Source organism: Phyllostomus discolor, chromosome 6, assembly GCF_004126475.2.
Source record: "Phyllostomus discolor isolate MPI-MPIP mPhyDis1 chromosome 6, mPhyDis1.pri.v3, whole genome shotgun sequence".
Lineage (NCBI taxonomy): Eukaryota > Metazoa > Chordata > Mammalia > Chiroptera > Phyllostomidae > Phyllostomus > Phyllostomus discolor.
In genome coordinates, this window is record NC_040908.2 from 107,872,244 (window position 1) to 107,893,004 (window position 20,761).

Consider the following 20,761-nt stretch of genomic DNA (forward strand, 5'->3'; position numbering starts at 1 on the left):
CTGGACAGCTACATGTGTATAGGTATTTTCTATGTAAGGTATATCACAGCCTTTGTTCTTGGGAATTCAATAACAAATCAGCACCATGATTGGGGGTTACTTTTAACAGCAAAATCAACAAAACACACACACACAAATTATTAAGTTGGTAACTCTGCAAATACAAAATCTACATATAATGAGGATTCACTCATTATCAAATAATTGGAAAGAAAATAATGAATTGATTAGAGGAGATCAATAAAAATACCAACCAGTGAGAAAAGAGAAATTAGGTGGATGGATAGTTGGACAGATGGCTGGCTGGTTGGATGGATGAATGAATGGGTGAATAACCTGATAGATAGTTAGATAGGGAGATAGATCAGTTGATTGATAGATCAATAGATAGATGGATACATATATAGATACAAACAAACAAATTCTAGAAAAGTGCCTTAAATGCAGTGCATTTTCAGTTTGTGTCCTAATCTTGCTGCCCTTTTTTCCTGATCTGGTAAATTATTTGTTACCCAAAGGCATTGAAGAAGTGCCAGAGCCTTGAGAGGCCACACTTTCAGTGCAGTAGAAAGCAGCACATAGTAGAAAAGTAAGCTCAAGTTTTTCTTGGGATTTTAGCTTACTTTTAAATTTATTATTTCTTACTTACAGATACTCTGTCATCTTAACACAAATCTTAAAAGTACATTTTTATGAAAATGTAAATATTTAATAAACTAAAGTCAATATAACACCATCTAACTTAGCCACCATGGAACTGAAATTGGAGAAATCAGCATTTGTGCTGTCTGTTACTACCAGAACCAATAAGCAGAGATAAGGATTGCATCTTTATGGGCACTTTATTCAGATGGTCAATGATCTGAGAAGACAGTGGGTTATGTACCCTAAAAGACTATCTTATATCTCATCTCAAGTCAACCTTTTTTATAAGGAGAAGAAAAGTGTGGGTAAGAGGTTTGGAATTCAGAAAAAAAGTAGGTAAAGGGTTTGGAATTTAGGGGAAAATTTAATCAGATGAAAGGTGAAGTCCTGCAATTTTCCTACTATTCTTTCATCTGTGGGCCATTGATTTTCTTTTTTAAAATTATATTTTATTGATTATGCTATTACAATTGTCCCAATTTTCCCCTCAGGCAATCCCCAAACCATTGCTCATGCCCATGGGTCATGCATATAGGTTCTTTGGCTGCTTCACTTCCTATACTGTACTTTACATCCCCATGGCTATTCTGTAACTACCTATTTGTAATTCTTACTCCCCTCACCTCTTCATCCATTCCTCCACACCCCTCTCCCATCTGAGTCCTGGACAGTGTATGTCTTTCCCTGGAGCCCAAAGGCTCAGATACCATCTTGATCGCTTATAGTCCTCCTGGGGCACAAAGGACAAATTGCTTGTTGGTCTCCTGGTGTCAGGGTGGGTCTGGCCATCCTGGTTCCTAGAACAATAGCTTTCTACATGCATTAATTACTGTCTACATGCATTAATTACTAAGCTTATCAACTGTAAGTTAAAACTAAAAATTTTCCAATTCTTGAGTCCCCCCATCAGAATGAATTTACTTGAGACTTACAGAGCAGATAATCCCCAATAAATTCAAATAGAATAACTATGTTTTGTCACATAGATATTGGAATTTTCTGTTCACATACAAATCCTCTATGGTTTTTATTTTGCTGTTGAATGAAAATATATGGACCAAAATTATTTTAAATTCACAACTCCAACTTATAAGCTACTAATAAAATATCATCTCTGGGTAAAGTTTTAAATACAGAAAAGAGATCTACACTTTTTTTAAAAAGCTAAAGAACATAATGAAAGATTAGTAAATTAACACAATTTGCCTCTGACATTTTTGAATGGAAATATAACCTCTAAAAAAGTTTATGAAGACAGACTTTTATAATACCCATTAAATTTGATGAATTAATTGTGAAGAGTAAATTGGACCCATTATAATCTTGCATTTCTTATGTAATACTCATAATCATAACATTACATGAAAGCAAGCTAGTGATAACAGAAGAAGCGATTTCAATTTTCTCTTCCTCTGACAGTGGGTGCTTGACAAGCAGAGCTTCCTGTCCCATTCAAAGTATGCTGTGCTTCTCCTCAAATGCCAATGAGACCCACACTATCATACCATGTATATAATAAACCCTCCAAAACAGAGGGAGAAAACGAGGCAAACAAGCCTACTTCATTTCAACTTGTCAGCTTTAAATAAAGCTTCTGTAGCTGAATATAAGAATCTTGAGGGAAGATGTGTGAAGTAACAAAATTCAACATGGGAACAAAACATATTGCATTCTTTTTTTTTCCCCAGATCTGCCACAAAAGTTTTGAAATTTTACCATAGATAAATTTTAATAAAATACCTTCTTGTCAAGGAGGACTTAGAGGAAGAAATAGTTTATTTTGGTTTTTTTTTTCTCCTCTTCCACCCACTGAGGCCTTAGGAAATATCTCAAGTTGTCTCAAACCCTTGCAATATCTTTGGAACAACTCTCACTATCAATTTTTTAAGTCAGAGCTGATATGGAAAGTTGACACTGAAAAACAGGAAATCCTTTTGCAATTATGTTAATTACTTACATAATACTTCTGGATAGATTTTATAAGCAAAATATAGGAGCATGCTCTCTGCCTACAAAAATAGAGTATAAATGCATTTGAACAATAATAAAAAGTAATTAACATTCCGATAAACATAAATATCTGAGTATCAATAAACAATTATTGTTAATATAAATCCTTTTCTTCACCCTTTCCCCAGTGTCCACTCCCATTAACCCAACTCCAAACACTCCAGCAAAGCATTTTGGAGGCTCCATTCTATTCTTCCACTCAACTCATTCCATATCCCTTCTCTTCCCTGTTTGGGTTTTTTTTTTTTTCATTGTTAAATTTTCCCTTGACTCTATCTTTCCTGAAAGAGCCATTGCTCCTCTTCGAAGGAAGGACAACATCACTGGGTCCCAGCAGGTACATAGCACAAGTTGTGTAAATTCCAGTGGGAGAGAGAATGGAAAAAGTCAGTGTCTTTTCCTTGAATGCCCCAAGGTGTGAATAAATTTGATACAAAGATCAAGTCCTGTCTTTTATTTCCAGTGTTTCATCTCATGTATTTTTCTAATAAACTTAAAATGTTTTTCCTTGTTCTGTTATACTCAAACCATTATAACATGAACTCTCTGATTTCAACTCTTTTATTGTGCAATTGCTAGATTACTTTGAGTGATCAGTGCATAAAATGATAGTGATGTTGAGGAGTATGCACCCTGACACCATGTCTGATGGTACATTGTTAAGATGTTCTTTCAATCACTCCACTATAAGACATAATTTCGTGTGTGTGTTTTAAGTGCATTAGAGGAACAGTATGAGAATAAAAACAAATATATGGGCTATGGACTACAAGGACTTCAGTTTGAGGCTCTGATGAATGTTCATAATAGCGAGTTTTTTTTAACCTCTCTATAATTCACTTGTGAAATGGAAGGAAGGAAGGGAGGGAGGGAGGGAGGGTGGATAATGTGATATAGGACAGTTAAATTAATAATAATCATGTTTTAGAAATAGTTTCATTATTTTATGATCATTATAATAATTACTATACAGAAAAAAATATATTCAAAGTTAACTTGACCTAGCTATAAAATGTTCAATAAATAGTGTGAATGGTGATATTATGCAGCTTCCAGGCATACACAGTATTTTGCAACCAATAAAATTCTGCCAGAACATTAGTTATTCCCTGAAGTTCAAGGTAAGTGGGCTTGGTGCCTTCCAGTACTCTTAGACCCAAAGTTTCCACTGTGTTTTGCATTTTTTATTCTAAATAGCTGCTATCTTAGGAATCATGCAGGCATCATGCAGGACCATGGTGTGGCCTAAAGTAGCTATTTAATGACATCCTTTCAAAAGGAAAGCCAATGGAATCATTTTCTTAAAAGATATCTGTTCTAAGCTGAAGGGTTTTCTGTTTCCCCACAGTGATGGATGGGCTGACAGGTATGATGTAACAGATGGATATCAGCGAGAAGCTGTTGGTGGAATCACAATCAAACTCCAGTCTCCTGATGTCAAGTGGTTTGATGATTATTATCTGAAGCTCCGGCCAGAAACAAACCTCCGAAACCCTTGGTTTCAAGAATTTTGGCAGCATCGTTTTCAGTGTCGCCTGGAAGGGTTTGCACAGGAGAACAGCAAATACAACAAGACATGCAATAGTAAGCATATTTACTGTTTCGTTTAAAGTGAATAAGTCGGAGACTCCAATTTGAGTAAATAGTGTCATGGAGATAGCGGCTGTAATCTGTTAGAGAGGAGGGCTTTTATATAAACCAAGTATTGCTACATATAGTGATAATCAGGTTTTATTCTCATATTAGAGCAGTATCTACTCTATTGAGATTAAAATGATTATTTATATTTATGTCATTCAAGAAATTGTCACTATGCTAAAAGAGTGATGTAAGCTCCATAGTAGGATATTCTTGACATCCTCAGAGGCAACTACATACTGCTCTTTGATTAGCTTTAGTAGTTAGCACATTGTGAGGCACACAGTAAGGTTTTTTTACATATCTGAAGAATGAGTAAGTAAAGGTTGAAGGACAGAGCCAACTTCTACTTGCACCAATAAACCATAAAATAGTTGCAGGGAGGGGCTATACATAATTACAATGTTTCAAGACATAACATGAACAGAGCCATTCATTCAGTCAGTCAACTAGTATTTATAAAGTGCCAAATATTGCTTTAGGTGTAAGGGAACCAAGTTAAGAAAAAGTAGTTCCTATCTTCAAGGGCTTTAGTGTGTTTTACAGGAGATAGTTATCCTAACAAAAATTGCAGTTCAACATTGTCATTGCTATAAGGTTAAACAAAACATTTGGTTATTATTACTTGTAGCACATCCAAAAGGAATCTTGACTCTAATAACCAGGTAGGACCAATATTGTCAATGCTGAAAAGGTTAATGTTTGTTAAAATTGGTAAGGGACTTGTTTGTAGTGACTTATTGCACATTGAGTAAAAGAAACCCCGTATGTATTGGCATAGGAATAAAATGTTTTAGTTGGTGATGTAGGTGCCTTCATCCATGATACTGGAACACATGAGTGTACTGGGGTAGTATAGTAGGGTCATGGACCATAGTCCTGGTCCATGAACTAATGTTAGTCCCCCCCAAAATTGCCACATAACAGCACCAAAATGAGGAAAGCAGTAATAATGTAGTAAGTTTTTTATAATTCATTTTCCTCTGAGTTTATGTCAGTCCTATGTTTTTTGTATCAGTTCATTTTTTGTGAAATGGTGGAATAGTAAATGGTGATTTGTGCTTGTTTTTAAATGTCCATGTTGTTTAGTAAAATAAAAACTTAGCTTTATGCCAGTACATATTTGGGTAGAGTATAAGAGACAGATGCTGGAGGGTGGATAGCGTACTGGTCAATGAAACCCAGAAATAGTAGAAGCACAGTGTGAAACTAGGTTTGCTTCTCTCCCACTTTCCATATCCTGCTAACTCTTGTCCAAAATCTTCAAATGCTTATTGATTTACTGTGTTTTTATTCTTTATTTTCATGAAGAAATGTATACGAATAAATGGCATTGTGATTTGTTTTCACAATTTCAATTTTATAACTGTTATCATATCTTTCACAGTTCTTTTTTTTTTCTGTCTTCTACTCTCCTTCCAGCTTGCCCTCCCCAGCCCTCCCCCAACCCCTGTTCTATTCAATTTCTGAAGGACACAGACTTTTTTCCTCTGTTGAGACTTGGGTGCTTATGCCTCTCTATGTTCCCATTCTATGATTATGTAAAAATTCCTATCTGTAGCTACATTGTAGGAGTTATAAAGAGCAAGCTGTATATCTGATCTCATCTCTAGTTCCTCTTCACTAAGGAGTTACTCACAACCCCTAACTACTGTGATTAAGATAATTTTTACAGTTAGTCTTTCCCTTCTTTTGTACTAATGTTCTTCTTGTCCCACTGCTTTTTGTTAGAAGTGCCTTCTACTTGAAATAGTAGAAGAATAGTTCTTTCTCTCTTTTACTCTTTTATTTTCCTGCTGGAGGTCATATCTAGATATAGTCTTGAAAAACTCATTTATTGATTTTCATGGAAACAGTATTTCTATGGAAATGATCTATGAAATCCTCCCTTTGAACCAGTTGCTGTAGCTCTCTGTCCCTCCCAGGAGCACCCTGATGTTATCTCTCTGCTCAGAATGTGTTCCTTACTCCAGTACTGGAAAGCACTCAGTAGCCTCCACCCGTTGGGAATCTTACCTGACACCAAATGTCATTTTGTATACAACCATGGACACGCGTAATATCTCCATTATCTTCTCCATGAGGGAAGTGCTATTATCCTTATTTTAAAGCTAACAAAACCAAGATTTACAGATACAAAATAACTTGTTCAAGGTCATACAGCTATTAAATACTGAGACTAAGAATTAAATTCAGATTTGTCTAGAGTTTAAGCAATATACTCCACTAAAAAGGTAGAATACTATAATTTTAAAAATAGCCCCATCAAATTTGCAATATGCAATCATAAATACATAGGTCAAAGATACCAAAAAGTAAAAATAAATCTTAAAGTTATTTGTGTATGACTATAGACTGTAATAATAGATACTGAAATATTCACTAATCTCTACTGTTGACCTTATTTCCTAATTTACTCAAATGTCCTTTTAGCATCTCAATCCCCACCTTCAAAAAGACCCCAGGTGGTTTATCAGTATCTGTAACACTACTGCACATGTACAGCATTTCCCTAAATACTAATGTCCTTAAGCTCTTTCATCAGGCAGTGTGTGTAAAACAATTTTTGAGTTGGAATGGTAAGAAATTTTAGGAGTTTCTAATTCATTTCAGACAAGAAAGTTTCACCTTATTCACTGTTCATAGTGACTGAAACCTAATAGATAATTCAAAAAGCAAAATGTCTTCACCCAAAGAGTAGAAATACCCATAGATTCTTAGGAGCTTCTTGGAAGGCAAAGTATGACAGCTAAGAGAAGCATCTAAATCTAATAGTCAAGACCTATCCATAGCCTTATAAAGAATGAAGTATTAGCCCTGGCTGGCGTAGCTCAGTGGATTGAGCTCGGGCTGTGAACCAAAGCATCGCAGGTTCAATTCCCAGCCAGGGTATATGCCTGGGTTGCAAGCCATGACCCCCAGCAACCACACATTGATGTTTCTCTCTCTCTATCTCCCCCCTTTCCCTCTCTAAAAATAAATAAATAAAATCTTAAAAAAAAGAATGAAGTATTAAAAAGCTCAGTAACCAGAAAGCTTACAGAAAACTCCTAGTCTTGAGTAAGTAACAAAGCCATGCTGGAAATAGATCAACTCCTAGAAATTAATTCTGGACTAACTAAAAGGAAGTAAGTGATTTTTTATCTAGATAGAAAACCAATGCAACAAATAACAGTAAAATGTTAATGGAAAAGCCACTAATACTACCTTAGTACAATTTTCCAAATATAATTTATTTTTCTTTAGAATGATTTATTTATGAGTTATAATAACACCTAGCTGACAGTCTTTTATATAGCCTCTTCCAATTTCTCACTTAAGTATCAATGAATACATCAATAACAAAAACAGAGAAAAAAAAAGAAGAAAACTTATGTAACAACAATCTTGCTAAAAATGACAACCATCAAAATGTCAATGCCCAGAGGACTTCCACTAAATAGCCATAACACCTATGAAGTCAGAAAAAATGTTAGTAGTCTTATTTCACAACCATGTGTGTGTGAACCTCCCCAGCACACACCCCAATGAGTAAAAAAGTTAAGTGTGGAAAAGGAAAACTAAAGAGACAAAAGAAACTATTGTATGGGGGTAAGTTTTTTCTCAGGAAAAAAATGAAAGTATATGACAATGGGACTATGGGGTGGTTTTCCTTGAAAAAAAATTGTAAAGTCATTGTGTTAAAAATCGTAAACAAAGTTAAAAGCAAAAAAATGGCATATATAGCAATCTAAATATTGACTTTCTTACAATAAAATTTCATGCAACATTGTAATATAAACATTTAGAAAGAAATGTATGATAGATATATTGGCAGGTGTTTCATAGAAAATTAGAAATAAGTAATAAACATAAAAATTTCACTCTCCCTGTTAATTATAAAACTGAAAATTTTTCTTTTTATCTTTCTATACTTTTCAAACATTCTAAAATGAGGATAAGTTATTTTTTATTCAAAGAAAAAGCATTTCAAATAATTATTTTAGGACACACACTCCCCCACACACATTTTTAAGGGAGACACTTTCACTTATGTGTGGTGTATGTGTGTGTGTTTCATGGAAATATATATATATATATTTCAGATATATATGTAAATATACATATATAAAACAAATCATATATATATATATATATAACATATCTTAAGTGTACAGCTTGATAAGATTTACATTTATACATCTCTGTAACTGTCACCCAAAACAACAATATCAGCAAGTTGCTTCATGTCCAATCCTAATCAATAACATGCCCCATTAATATGAATGTTTTCAGTGTCCATCAGTACTCCCTCTCCTGGTACATTATAAAAATGGAATCTTATGCTATTTACTTCTTTGTGTCTAGCCTATTCCCCTCAATAGAATGTTGTGGGACTCATCCCTGTTCTTTTATGTAGCAGCATATTTTTTATTGCTGTGTAGTGTTCCTTTGTATGCATGTCAGAATTTATTAATTCTCCTATAGGTAGACATTGAATTATTTATAGTTTTAAGTATTAAACATAAAGCTTTTGTGAACTTTATTGTACGTATATCCTGGCAGACCTATAGCCTAAGTCCTGTTAGATGTATACCTAGTAGTGGAGTTGTTAGGTCATAGGCTAAGCATATGTTTAGATTTAGTAGTTAATGTCAACCAGCCTTCCAAAGTGGTGGTACTAATTTACATACTTTACTGAAATGGATGACAGTTTAAACTGCTCTGTACCTTTGTCAATATTTGTTTTTTTGTTTTATTTTAAACATTCTATGAGCATGTGGTAGTAATTTTGATTGGCATTTCCATTGCATATTATAAGGTTAAGCTTTTTTTCATATATTTATTGGAAATTTGGGCATATTCTTTTGTAAAGTGTTCAAGTCTTTTCCACATTTCTTTAAATTGATTACCTTTAGAATATCTATTTTAAGAGTTCCTCATGTACAGAGGATGTGAGTCCTTTGTTAGATATATCTATCATGAAAATTGCCCAGTTGGAACAAAGCTTATTACAATTTCCTTTTTTCTCATTTGCTATTTGTTTTATGTTGTCCAATTTGTTCTTTAATTTTTTTCTTCCTCCTTCTTTACTGCCTTCTTTTGGATTAATTCAAAATTTTTATTATTCTATTTTACCACCTGTCTCAATATTTTTGTTTCATCTCTTAGTATAATTAGTTCATTTAGAGTTTTCAGTAGAAATTGCTAAACAAATTCTTAATTTAATACAAACTATTCTAAGTTGATTTCTTGTTTACATTCAAGAATCATGCACATCATTAAGTTAATATACCCTGTCATACTTTTTTTGCTATCACCATATAATTTACTTTTATGCATCTATGTGCTATATATAATACTACAGAGCTTTGTCAGGGTATTTGCTAAAAATGGTCACCAGCATCCAGGACTGTTCATTACTTTCATCTGTGAGTCTTTCAGCCTGAAGAATTTCCTTGAGCATTTCTTGTAATGTAGGTCTACTGCCAACAAATTACATCAGCTTTTTTACCCTGGGAGTATTTCACTTTTAGTTTTGAAGGATCTACTCACTAAGTATAGCATTCTATATTGGCAGGTTTTCTTTTGCTTAGTTTTATTTTAATTTTTTAGTTTTTTTTTCTTTAAAAACAACACTCCATATTTTTTTCCCAAGATTCCATAATTCCACTGGGAAGTTAGTCATAATTCTTAATGTGGTTTCCCTGATGGCAATATGTCCTTTTATTTAACTTTTAAGTTATATATATATATATATTTATATATATATGTTACATATATAAATTATATATATATAACTTATATATAAGTTATATGTATATATATATATTTCCAAAGTTATATATAAGTTATATATATATATATATATAAAACTTAAAAGTTAAATAAAAGGACATATTGCCATCAGGGAAACTATATATATATATATATATATATATATATATATATATATATATATATTAGTTTTTAGTTGACTATGGTGATAATAGGAATGCATTCCCTTGCATATTTCTTTGTCAGGGCTACCAGAGCTTTCCAAACCCATGCATTAAAGATTCACATCAGTTTTGAAAAAAATCACCAGAAATTATTTCCTAACTCATTCTACCATATTTCTGTTTGCTCCTTCTGGGACCCATTTACACCAATGCGAGATTGTTACGTTGAGTCCTGGTGTGACTTTTTCTCCAGGCTCTCTTCACATCTTTTTTCTCTCTGTGCTCAGTTTCACTCTTTTCTATTATTCTGTTTTCAATTTTACTAATCATGTCTTCTCCTATGTCCAGTTTGCTGCTAACCAAAATAAGTGGTTCTTAATCTCTGATATGGTGCTTTACACTCCCAGAATGCCAATGTAATTATTTTTGCAGTTTTCAATTTTATGTTAAAGTACTCCTTCTCATGCATTTTTAATCCTGTACTTTGTTTCCTTGAACATATTGATTATAGTTATTTTAATGTCCTTTTTTCTAATTCTAATATCCAGATCTTTGATCATTCTACTTCTATTGACTGATTTTTCTTAGTTATTGATCACATTTTATACTTCCTGCACATGTGCAATATATTTTCTTTTATGCCAATGAGTTGAAAATCACCATAAGGACTGAATCTTACTTTGTATTCCCTGGAGTGATAGTTTGCCTTTTCCAGGTTCAAAGTTATTAAGATTAGGTAGTCTGTAGCATAAGACAGCAGCAATCAACCCCTTGTTAAATGTCTTGAATGGACAATTAGCATGGGATTTTTAATTGAGAGTCTAGTTATTACATTCCCTGCCCTGAATGACTAACTTAATCAGATTTTTACTATTTCTCAGCTTTGCTCTCCAGTCTCCTATATCATAATGTTTCTAAGTTCAGCATGTATCTTGAGAAAAAAGCCCATTGAAGTTAGAGCAGTTGCAGCCCTGGCTGGCGTAGCCCAGTGGATTGAGCACGGGCTGGGAACCAAAGTGTCCCAGGTTCGATTCCCAGCCAGGGTACATTCCTGGGTTGCAGGTATAACCCCCAGCAACTGCACATTGATGTTTCTCTTCTCTCTCTCTCTCTCTCTCTCTCTCTCTCTCTCTCTCCCCCTTCCCTCCATAAAAAAATAAATAAATAAAATCTTAAAAAAAAAAAAGTTAGAGCAGTTGCCATTCCTCAAGTGGATCTTTTCTTCCAAATGGTAAAAAAACAATGAGAGCCTTCAGTCTTTCTATTCCAAATCTTGAGCCTCTCATGAAGCCTCCAGAATCAGCAACTGAATCATGAGGGGAAACGGTTATCATGCATTTATGGCTCCTGGAGCGTACAAACAGATATGCCAGAGCATTTCAATATCCAAAAGTGTTCCTGGTTTCTCTTTTTTCCAGAAGTGTTGTATACAACAATTTGTGTTCTTTCCCAGATCCTCACAATATGACTACTAGAAATAGCATCATTGAAGATGTAATTAGGTGAGAATAGGGCATACTGACATAAGACAAAATCTTAATCCAATATGACTGATGTCTTTGTGCAAAGAGAAGTGACTCAGAAACAGAGAGACACACAGGGAAACTGCTATGGGAAAACACAAGGCAAACACTGGAACGACACAGCAGAAAGACAAGGACTGACAAAGATTAACAGCTACCACCAGGAGCTAGAAAGAGGCATGGAAGGATTCCACCCAGAGTCCCAGGGGATGCTGCCCCCTGATTTTGGACCTCTAGCATCCAGGCGTGTGAGAGAATAAATTGGTTGTTTTAAGAAACCTTGTTTCTGGGACTTCGTTATAGCAGCCTTAGGAAACCAATGTTTCTTCCTTTAGGCCAAGCTAGGTCATTACCTGGGTCCAGAACATGCAGATACCCTCTAATAATAAAGCAGCTAGTAGCACCTGCCTACTTTTGCAAGATTTCCACCTGCAAAAGGAATTTTAATTCATTTCCTTTGTTGTTTCTATACAGCTTCACTGCTTTAAATTTTTTTAACTTTAATTTTTGTTCAAGTACAGTTTTCTTTTACTCCCATCCCAGCCCACCTACCCAGCCCTCCCCACCTCCTTCCCATTTCTACGCCCCCCCTAGTTTTTGTCCATGTGTCCTTTATGCTTGTTCTTGTAGACCCTTCCCCTTTCCCCCTGAAATTCCCTCCCCTTTCCCCTCTGGTCACTGTCAGCCAAATAAAAATTTTTAACTTTTGCATTTCATTGGCCTTTTGAAGTTATACGGTGAAAGAGTTTTCATTTGCTTTCTTTTTCATCCTGCTTAACACTGGAAGTCCCTCCTTCACTCTTTAGTCTCATCACCCCTTGCAATCCCCAGTTTGATGTATAAATAAAGCCTGTCATTTCTTGTTAATTCTGGTTTTGTTTTTAAGCACTTAAAACCTTAAATCAGAATACTACTATAGCCCTCATGTGTTTTATCTATGATGAAGTGTTAATATCCAGTTTTATATACTATTAACAGTGAGCCTGAGTTTGGTTGTTTTACTTAAACTGCACAATTATTTTAGACTTAAATTATAAGTTAAATTAATAATAGTAAATTACCCTGGCTGGTGTAGCTCAGTGGATTGAGTGTGGGCTGGGAACCAAAGTGTCCCAGGTTCAATTCCCAGCCAGGGTACATACCTGGGTTGCAGGCCATAACCCCCAGCAACCGCACATTGATGTTTCTCTCTCTCTCTCTCTCTCTCTCTCTCTCTCTGTCCCTCCCTTCCCTCTCTAAAAATAAATTTAAAAAATTCAGTTCAACCATTACTTCTAGAAAGTTTTTCTTTATTAAAAAATAATAATAGTAGTAAATTAAAAGTATTAGGAATATAATTTAATTTTTCCAATTGTGCACTTAAATTACATAGTAATAAAAGATACAGGAATTTAATTAATACTGTTTTCTAATAACTGTATGATAGTCTATTTTCTAATCAATTTAAGGACCCATTTCCTTTACAGTTATACCCTGTCACCCACTGACATTCGGTTGCTTTCTCCTTTCTATGAATTCTCCTTGTCACACATATCAACTTCTAGAGGTGTCTTTTATGACACAACACACAATCACCTGGATGTCCTAAAGACACCTGGAATTTTGTATCTAATACTAACCTCATTGTAACTTCTATTACCACAGCCTCCAACTTTGAGTTCCTCCTTTTAGAATCTCCAGCTTAAGTAAATGATTCACTTTTCTACCCTGTCTCCTAAGATGTAGGGGTAACTGAACCACATATAGTCCTCATTACAAGGCTGTGAATTCTACTGTCTGAACAACTTCACATCTGTTCCCTTCTTTTCTTACTGCCTAAATTCAAATATTTATACTATTGCTGAGGTTTAGCTCTTCATTATCTCTCACTTCAAGTATCAGAATAATTTTCCTGTTTAATCTTCCTTTTGATACCAGTTTCTTTCTCCTCCATTTATGCTGGAAATTGTCCCAAAGGTGTTCGTCTAAAGTATGAATCTCATCATGTTACCCTCATTCTTAAAAGTCTTCCTCGGTTCTCCAATACCTACAAAAAGGAATACCAACTGTTTCATTCCAGTCATAACTCTTTAAATTCAGCATTTGAATTTACATCTTCTGTTCCTTAACCCCATGAAATCTGCGCTCCAGCCACTTCACAGATTGTGTTCCTTTACGGTGACATGTTGTTTAATTGCCCGTGCTTTTGTACATGCTAAATCTTATTCAATGAAAGGCCTACCTCAAGATATTTGTCAACTCCCCTGAGCTTACATTCTCATGCATTCTAATACCTCATTTACCAATCTCAAAGAAACTCTATTTTCCTTACATTTCACTTCTTGTGTCTTTTGTCTTATTTTTGTCACATACTAATTCAGACATTTAATGCAGATCCTAGTCTTCCTTTATTTTTATGTCAACATGTAACCACTCACATAGCCATCTGTATTTGGAGATGCTTCTTTTCTCTTTCTGTGTCAGTAAGTTTCCAGCTAGAGGTGTCCACGTGAGGACCTGAGGTGAGTTAGTTAAAGGATACTTCTTTATGTATCACATAACAATTTTTTCTATCATCTTGTTTGCATTTAAAATGCACATTAGTGATTTGGCTATTATTCAAAAACACTTCACCATTTCTGAAAACATGACTAAAATGCCAAAAACTGTGCATTGAGGGGAAATAATTGTCTGGGTAAGAGTAGCTGGACCCTAAGAAAAGTATTACAAATTAAAATAAAGTGTCACAGCTAACCCCTAGATTAGAGACTCTTCATCGTCACACAATATTAACATATCCAAGACTATATTTGTAAAGAAAACTAATCCAGATTCCATAAGTACATATATTGAGATAATCACATTCTGTATCCATTTTGGGGGGATTCATAAGATGCATAAACTTGTTAGAAAAAGACAAAAGAACCTGTTGTAAAAATGTTTAAATACCCTCCCTTCTTTTATGCAGCATCTTTTTGTTTGTATTTTACTATGAATTCAACCTTGTTATGTAACACTGACTATCACCATACTTTAGAAAAGACCATACTAGAGCAATATTAATAACCATACATTGAACGAAAAAACTGATCATACTATCCTAGTGCATGTGGTGAAATCTGCTGAACAAAAGCCCATTTCTACATTTTTATATCAGCCAAAGAATTAAGTTAATTAGAATTTGATGTGACAGTTTGACTTAATATGATTCTTGGATTTTCTTACATTTTGATACTTTTCATTGCCAGGGGGAAAATTTTTCTGCATCTTAAAGTCTGTTTTAAGAAAATGAAACATAAAGGCAGATCACGCCCCCAGACACTAACATATCATTTTTTTAAAAAATGTTATCTGTCATATTTTTCTTTTAATTCCAGAATTTAAGAAATGAGAGTGATTATCCATCCAAGTAAGTGGTGGTGTATGTAATTTCCCATAATGAATATCCATCCACAGAAAGTACTCAGTGAGGTCCCCAGGAGAAAGCCCTTGCATTAGGATCTGCAGAGGTTCCAAAATTCTTAATACACTAGATTGGAACCCAAGATACATTAAAGATATTTAAAATAAACTAGAGTGAACCTGACAAGCTTGCCAAACCAATCACTGGAGGCATACAGATGCACTGTGAAGAGCACTGGGTTTTCTCTGGCCGGTGTGGTTCAGTTGGTGGCAGCATCATCCTGTAAACTGATTACAGTCTCAGGGCACAGGCCTAGGTTGTGGATCAATGTTTTTCACTTTCTCATTGATGTTTCTGTCCCTCACCTTCTCCCTCCCTTCCCCTCTCTCTAAAATCAGTAATTGTTTCCTCAGGCAAGGATAAAAAAAATGGATTTAGACCCAGAAAATCTATATTAAAAAGTCAACCTATAACTATCACTAGGCCTCTCTGAGTCTCAGTTTTCTTGTGTGTGAGATAAGGATAATAATTAAAAATACCTAACTCTTAAGAGTCTAGTGAGGCTTCAGCATGCTGATGAATGGGAAGACAAAGATCAGATGGGAAAATGCCTACCTTCAACAAAGATGAACTAATAGAAGCTGAATTTACTCTCCTGCTTAAAATAACAAGAGAAAATAAAAACAGGACAACATGTATAAAATATAGTTTCAAAGCATTGGACATCAAGCAATGAATGACAGTTGTCCTCAAGATACTAGAAATAAATGAGGTGAGCCCTCCAAGTTAAGGAGATGGCATTATGAGTTCAGAGAAACCAAGGAAGTTTTCAGAGCCCAGGAACAGAGGATAGAGCTGTGTGAAAAGAGGACTCTGGAGATCTGCAGAGATTCCCTCTAGAGCAGTATTTTCAACCCATTGTTGCAAGAATTTTTAAAACATGCAATACCTTACTATTTCTCAGGGGTGCTGACCTCTTTTCCCTTAGATTGTCAAATATATGAATGACAACAGGCAACCTACCAATTGCTGTCCAGTGTGAATGACCTGCCTTGAACCATAAATAAATAGGTCACATAATAGAGTTCCATCTTATTGGCCAGGAGGCATAATAATGTTACATCTGATTGGTTAATTCTTGGTACCAGAAATCTTTATATATTGTACAAGTATAGGCACCTGATTTTTTAAAAAAAGCCATTTGTGAGCAAAAAGAATAGGTAATTACTATTATCATTTTCTTGTGTGTAAAGCAATCAAAATCACACCTAATTTTTTGTCAAATCAGCAAAGAATGCATTTTTGATGTCCTGTAGAATTTTTGTAATTAGTTTATGTGTGCCATGAGATGAAAAAGGTTGAAAATTACTGCACTAGAGTAGTCAACTACGTATTGATGTCTACACACATTTGAAGCCTGGAACTGAACCACCCTGAAGGATTAGAGTGAACAATACTCCTGGCACCCATATGGCACAAGGAACAGTATCTATCCCCACCAGTGAGACTGAGAAAACTTATAATTCAGAGTATTAAAACAACACTTAAAGGAAATTTTAAAGCATTAACTGACTATATTAGAAAGGGAAAAATTTTCAAATCAATGTCTAAAGACCTACCTTAAGAAATTTGGAAAATAAGAGAAAATTAAACCTGAAGTAAGAAGAAACAAAATAATAGATCAGAATGAAAATCAATGAAATATAAAACAGGAACATAATAGAGAACAACAATGAAACTAAAATGTTTATTTTAAAAAATCAATAAAATTGAAAAAAAACAGATTGGTCAGGAAAAGGAAGAAAACATAAATTACTAATATCAAGAATGAGAGATGTAGCATCAGTACAGAGTCTGCAGATAGGAAAAAAATAAAATATTTTAAAACAACTTTATCAAATAAATTCATCAATTTAAATGAATTGAAGAAATTCCTTGAAATGTATAAATGACCAAAGTTCACTGATAAATAGACAACCTGAATAGTCCAATATCTGTTAAAAAAATCAAATTTGTACTAAAACACTTTCCCACAAAGAAAATTCCAGAGCAGATGGTTTCACAGGTGAATTGCTACCAAATAATTCAAGAAGAACTGATGAACATTCTACATAAAATCTACCAGAAAGCTAAAAAGGTAGGACTACTTCCCAATTCAATCAATGATGTCAGCATTCCCCTGATACTAGAACCAGACCAAGATATCACAAGTAAAGAAAATTAAAGATCAATATGCCTCATGAACATTGATGTAAATATCTTAAACAAAGTTTTAGTAAATCATACCCAACAATATTTTTTAAAGATTTTATTTAATTATTTCTTAGAGAAGGGAAAGGAGAGAGAAAGAGAGAGAGAAAAAAATGTGTGGTTGCCTTTCATATGCCCCCTACTAGGGACCTAGCCCACAACCCAGGCATGTACCCTAGACTGGGAATCAAACCAGAGACCCTTTGATTCATAGGCCAACACTCAATCACTGAGTCACAGTAGCCAATGTCCCAATAATACTTTTAACATATACTATATCATAACTAAGGAGGACTTACCCCAAATGTAAGGTTGATTTAATATTCAATAATTGATCAGTATAATATGTCAAAACCTAATATTAATTTCTCATAAAATTCTTAGCAAACCAGGAATAGACTAAACATCCTCCACCTAATAAGATGTCCCCCTGTGATGAGGCAAGAAGTTTGCCTCTTACCACCAGAAGTTTTCGTCAGTAAAATATACAACATCAACTAAAGAAATAAAAAGCACCGAGATTTGACATGATAAAATAAAATTGTCTTTATTGATAAATGCCATGATTGCCTATTTAGAATATCTAATGGTATCTACAAAAGTTCCAGTGAGTTTATTAAGTTTTGCAGTATATCAGATTAATATATAAAGGTTTATTTTATTTTTATATTAGTAGTAAAAATTAGAAAATGAAATTAAAATACTACCATTTAAAATAATATTAAAAATATGAAATAGTGGTAAGTCTGGCAATAGATAGCATCTCTTTATGCTGAAAACTACAAAACATTGCTCAGAAAACTGAAGATATAAATAAATGGAGGGATACACTGTGTGTGCATATTAGAATACTCAATAGTGTTAACATTGTCGATTCTCCCAGAGTTCATCTATAGAGTTGAAGAATGACAATCAACATCCTAGAATTCTTTTTAAATAGAAATTGACAAACAAATATTAAAATGCATGTGGAATGCAAATGACCTAGAATACTCAAAATAACTCTGAAAAAGAAGAATGAATTTGGTGCATTAGCACTACATGATTTTCAAGACTCTGTCTAAAACTAGTAATCAAAACAGCATGGTATCAGCATAAAGATAGACAAATAGATCAATAAAACAAAACAGGAAATTCAGAAACAGACCCACATATATATGGAAAACTGATTTTGACAAACATGCACAAGCAATTCAGTGTAGAAAAGATAGGCTTTTTAATAGATGGCACTAGAAAATTTGGATTGCCATAGGTTCAATGGATTACTCATCAAGAGAAAGCAATGAACTGTTGATATTCCTAACAATGTAGCAAATCTCAAAATATTTATGCTGAGTGAGAAATCAGGAAAAGAAAGAGTACATGCTGCATAATTCATTTTCTTAGAAACTTTAGAAAATGCAAAATAATTTACAATGAAAGAAAGCATCAGTTGTTTCCTGTGGATGGGAGGGACTAAAAGATCCATGGGAAAGCATGTCAGAATGGATACATTCATTATCCTGATTGTTGTAATGGTTTCACAAAGGTATCTATATACAAAAACTTAAGTTGTTCACTTTCAGTATGTGAAGTTTATCAAATTTTAATTATACTTTAATAAAGCTTTTAAAAGTGTTTAAGTTCAATTATATACATATGTTTATTTGAGCATAAGCCAGATTTACTCTCAGGCTTCAAAGAATTCCAACAAATAAGGAAATAGTGAAATCCTTTGTCTCTTATATCACTTCTAATTTTGATGCTCATAACCAAATAAAATTTATTTTACAGAAGTATTTATATTTGTAGAAGGATTTTTCCTTCTGTTTTTAATCCCTAAACTCATCCCTTTTGAGCTGCCAGGTGCAGCATTCTCTCCTAGCCTCTCAGATGGCTCAGCAGTGGGCGGGGGAGCTTCAGAGGGGGGACCTGTTAAGTTTAGCTCCACCAGGTCAGCGCTACCACTCACTCACTCTGTAACCTTGGGCCCATTACCTAGCCTTGTCTTCTTCACTTATAGAATTTAGATATTACTTATATTATAGCATCAATATAAAGATATTAAAAAGATGATATATGTGAAGATTCTATAAAAGGATCTCTAGAAATGTATTAAAACTTTGTGCTTACAATGTTATCACAATAGATTGAGCTTTGGAAAATATTTGCTTTTAAGTTATTGTGAAAAATAAATGCACCATGTTGTATTCATGGATTTTCCAATAATCTCCAGGCTAGGAAGAATGATTAATAGTATATTATTAGAATACAACATTGAAAAAAGATGCCTGCTCTTCCTCCATTGGCCTTAGTCTTCATATTAATGTGGGAGTTTAGTATGCCTGCCTTATAACAGGTGCCATTCCCTGAGCCAATATATGAAGCTAATTATAATTTTAATTTTATGGCTGAGTGTCTAATGTAGTATATGAATTTACCCACATCACCATGGCAACACTGTGGGATCATTGTCACCACAGCCCTCATGGTTGGCATGGTGTTTTAACTTTTCGGTAATTCCCACTGTCACAACCTTCAAAAATTGTAGAGAACTCACACATAGACCTGCTGGCTACTAGATAAAGAAGCTACTGTCTCCTATAGCTAGGATGTGCAGTTGAGGTGTCCAGAGAGCCTTCTATCAAAGAAGTGAAACAGCATGATGGCATTGTTGTTACACCCTTACCACCTTGGGTAATGACAGGGGGGATCTAAGGAAAGAGCAGAATCTGGTACTTGATTTCAGGGTATCAATGTAAAAGGATAAAATATATGTTATTAAAACTAAATAAATTATCTTTTCAGTAAGTACTTACTGAATGCATATTATGTGCCACTTATTATCCATTTGATTTGGTGCCAGAACTATAGAAGTAAGTAAAACAGACAAAAATACCTGCCTTCATGGAGCTTACATTCTTGTTAGGGGGAGACAGATTAAAACAAAATAGGTAAGTAGTTATGTATTATACCAGACATTGAAAATGCTAAAAATCTTGAAGTTTGGAAGCAGGATTTAGAATGTTAGGGTGGATGCAATTTAAATAAAGTGTTTAGGGAAGACCTTACTAAGAAAGGGACCTTGTGTAAACCCCAGGAGGAAATAGGGGACTAACCCACCTTGCACATGGGAAAGATGGTTTGGGAGTAGGAAATCACAGACACAGAGTCCACAGAGGGGCCTAAGCTGTCATTTTTGAGGAAACAGGTGGGAAGCCAATGTGGCTAGAGAAGAGTAAGTTGGAGGACACTAGGAGATGATGGCAAAGAGGTAACAGAGGTTGAGATCTTGTAGATTCTAGTTGGCATTGTGCTGACCTTGGATTTTACTTCAGTGAAACATGAAGCCATTAGAGAATTTTGGCAAAGGAAGGACTCAAACTGGCTTTTTTAAAGATCACTTTGGCTGT

The 20,761-nt window shown here is 34.4% G+C and overlaps 1 protein-coding gene across 2 annotated transcripts in view; it reads left to right on the forward strand.

Annotated features, from left to right (window-relative positions):
• GRM5 (glutamate metabotropic receptor 5) overlaps positions 1-20,761 on the forward strand; it is a 475,733-nt gene that overhangs the window by 331,835 nt on the left and 123,137 nt on the right. For both annotated transcript variants that reach the window (XM_028516315.2, XM_028516316.2), the window contains exon 4: positions 4,004-4,239. In XM_028516315.2, coding sequence (XP_028372116.1) covers positions 4,004-4,239 — 236 coding nt within the window. The remainder of the gene's footprint in view (positions 1-4,003; positions 4,240-20,761) is intronic.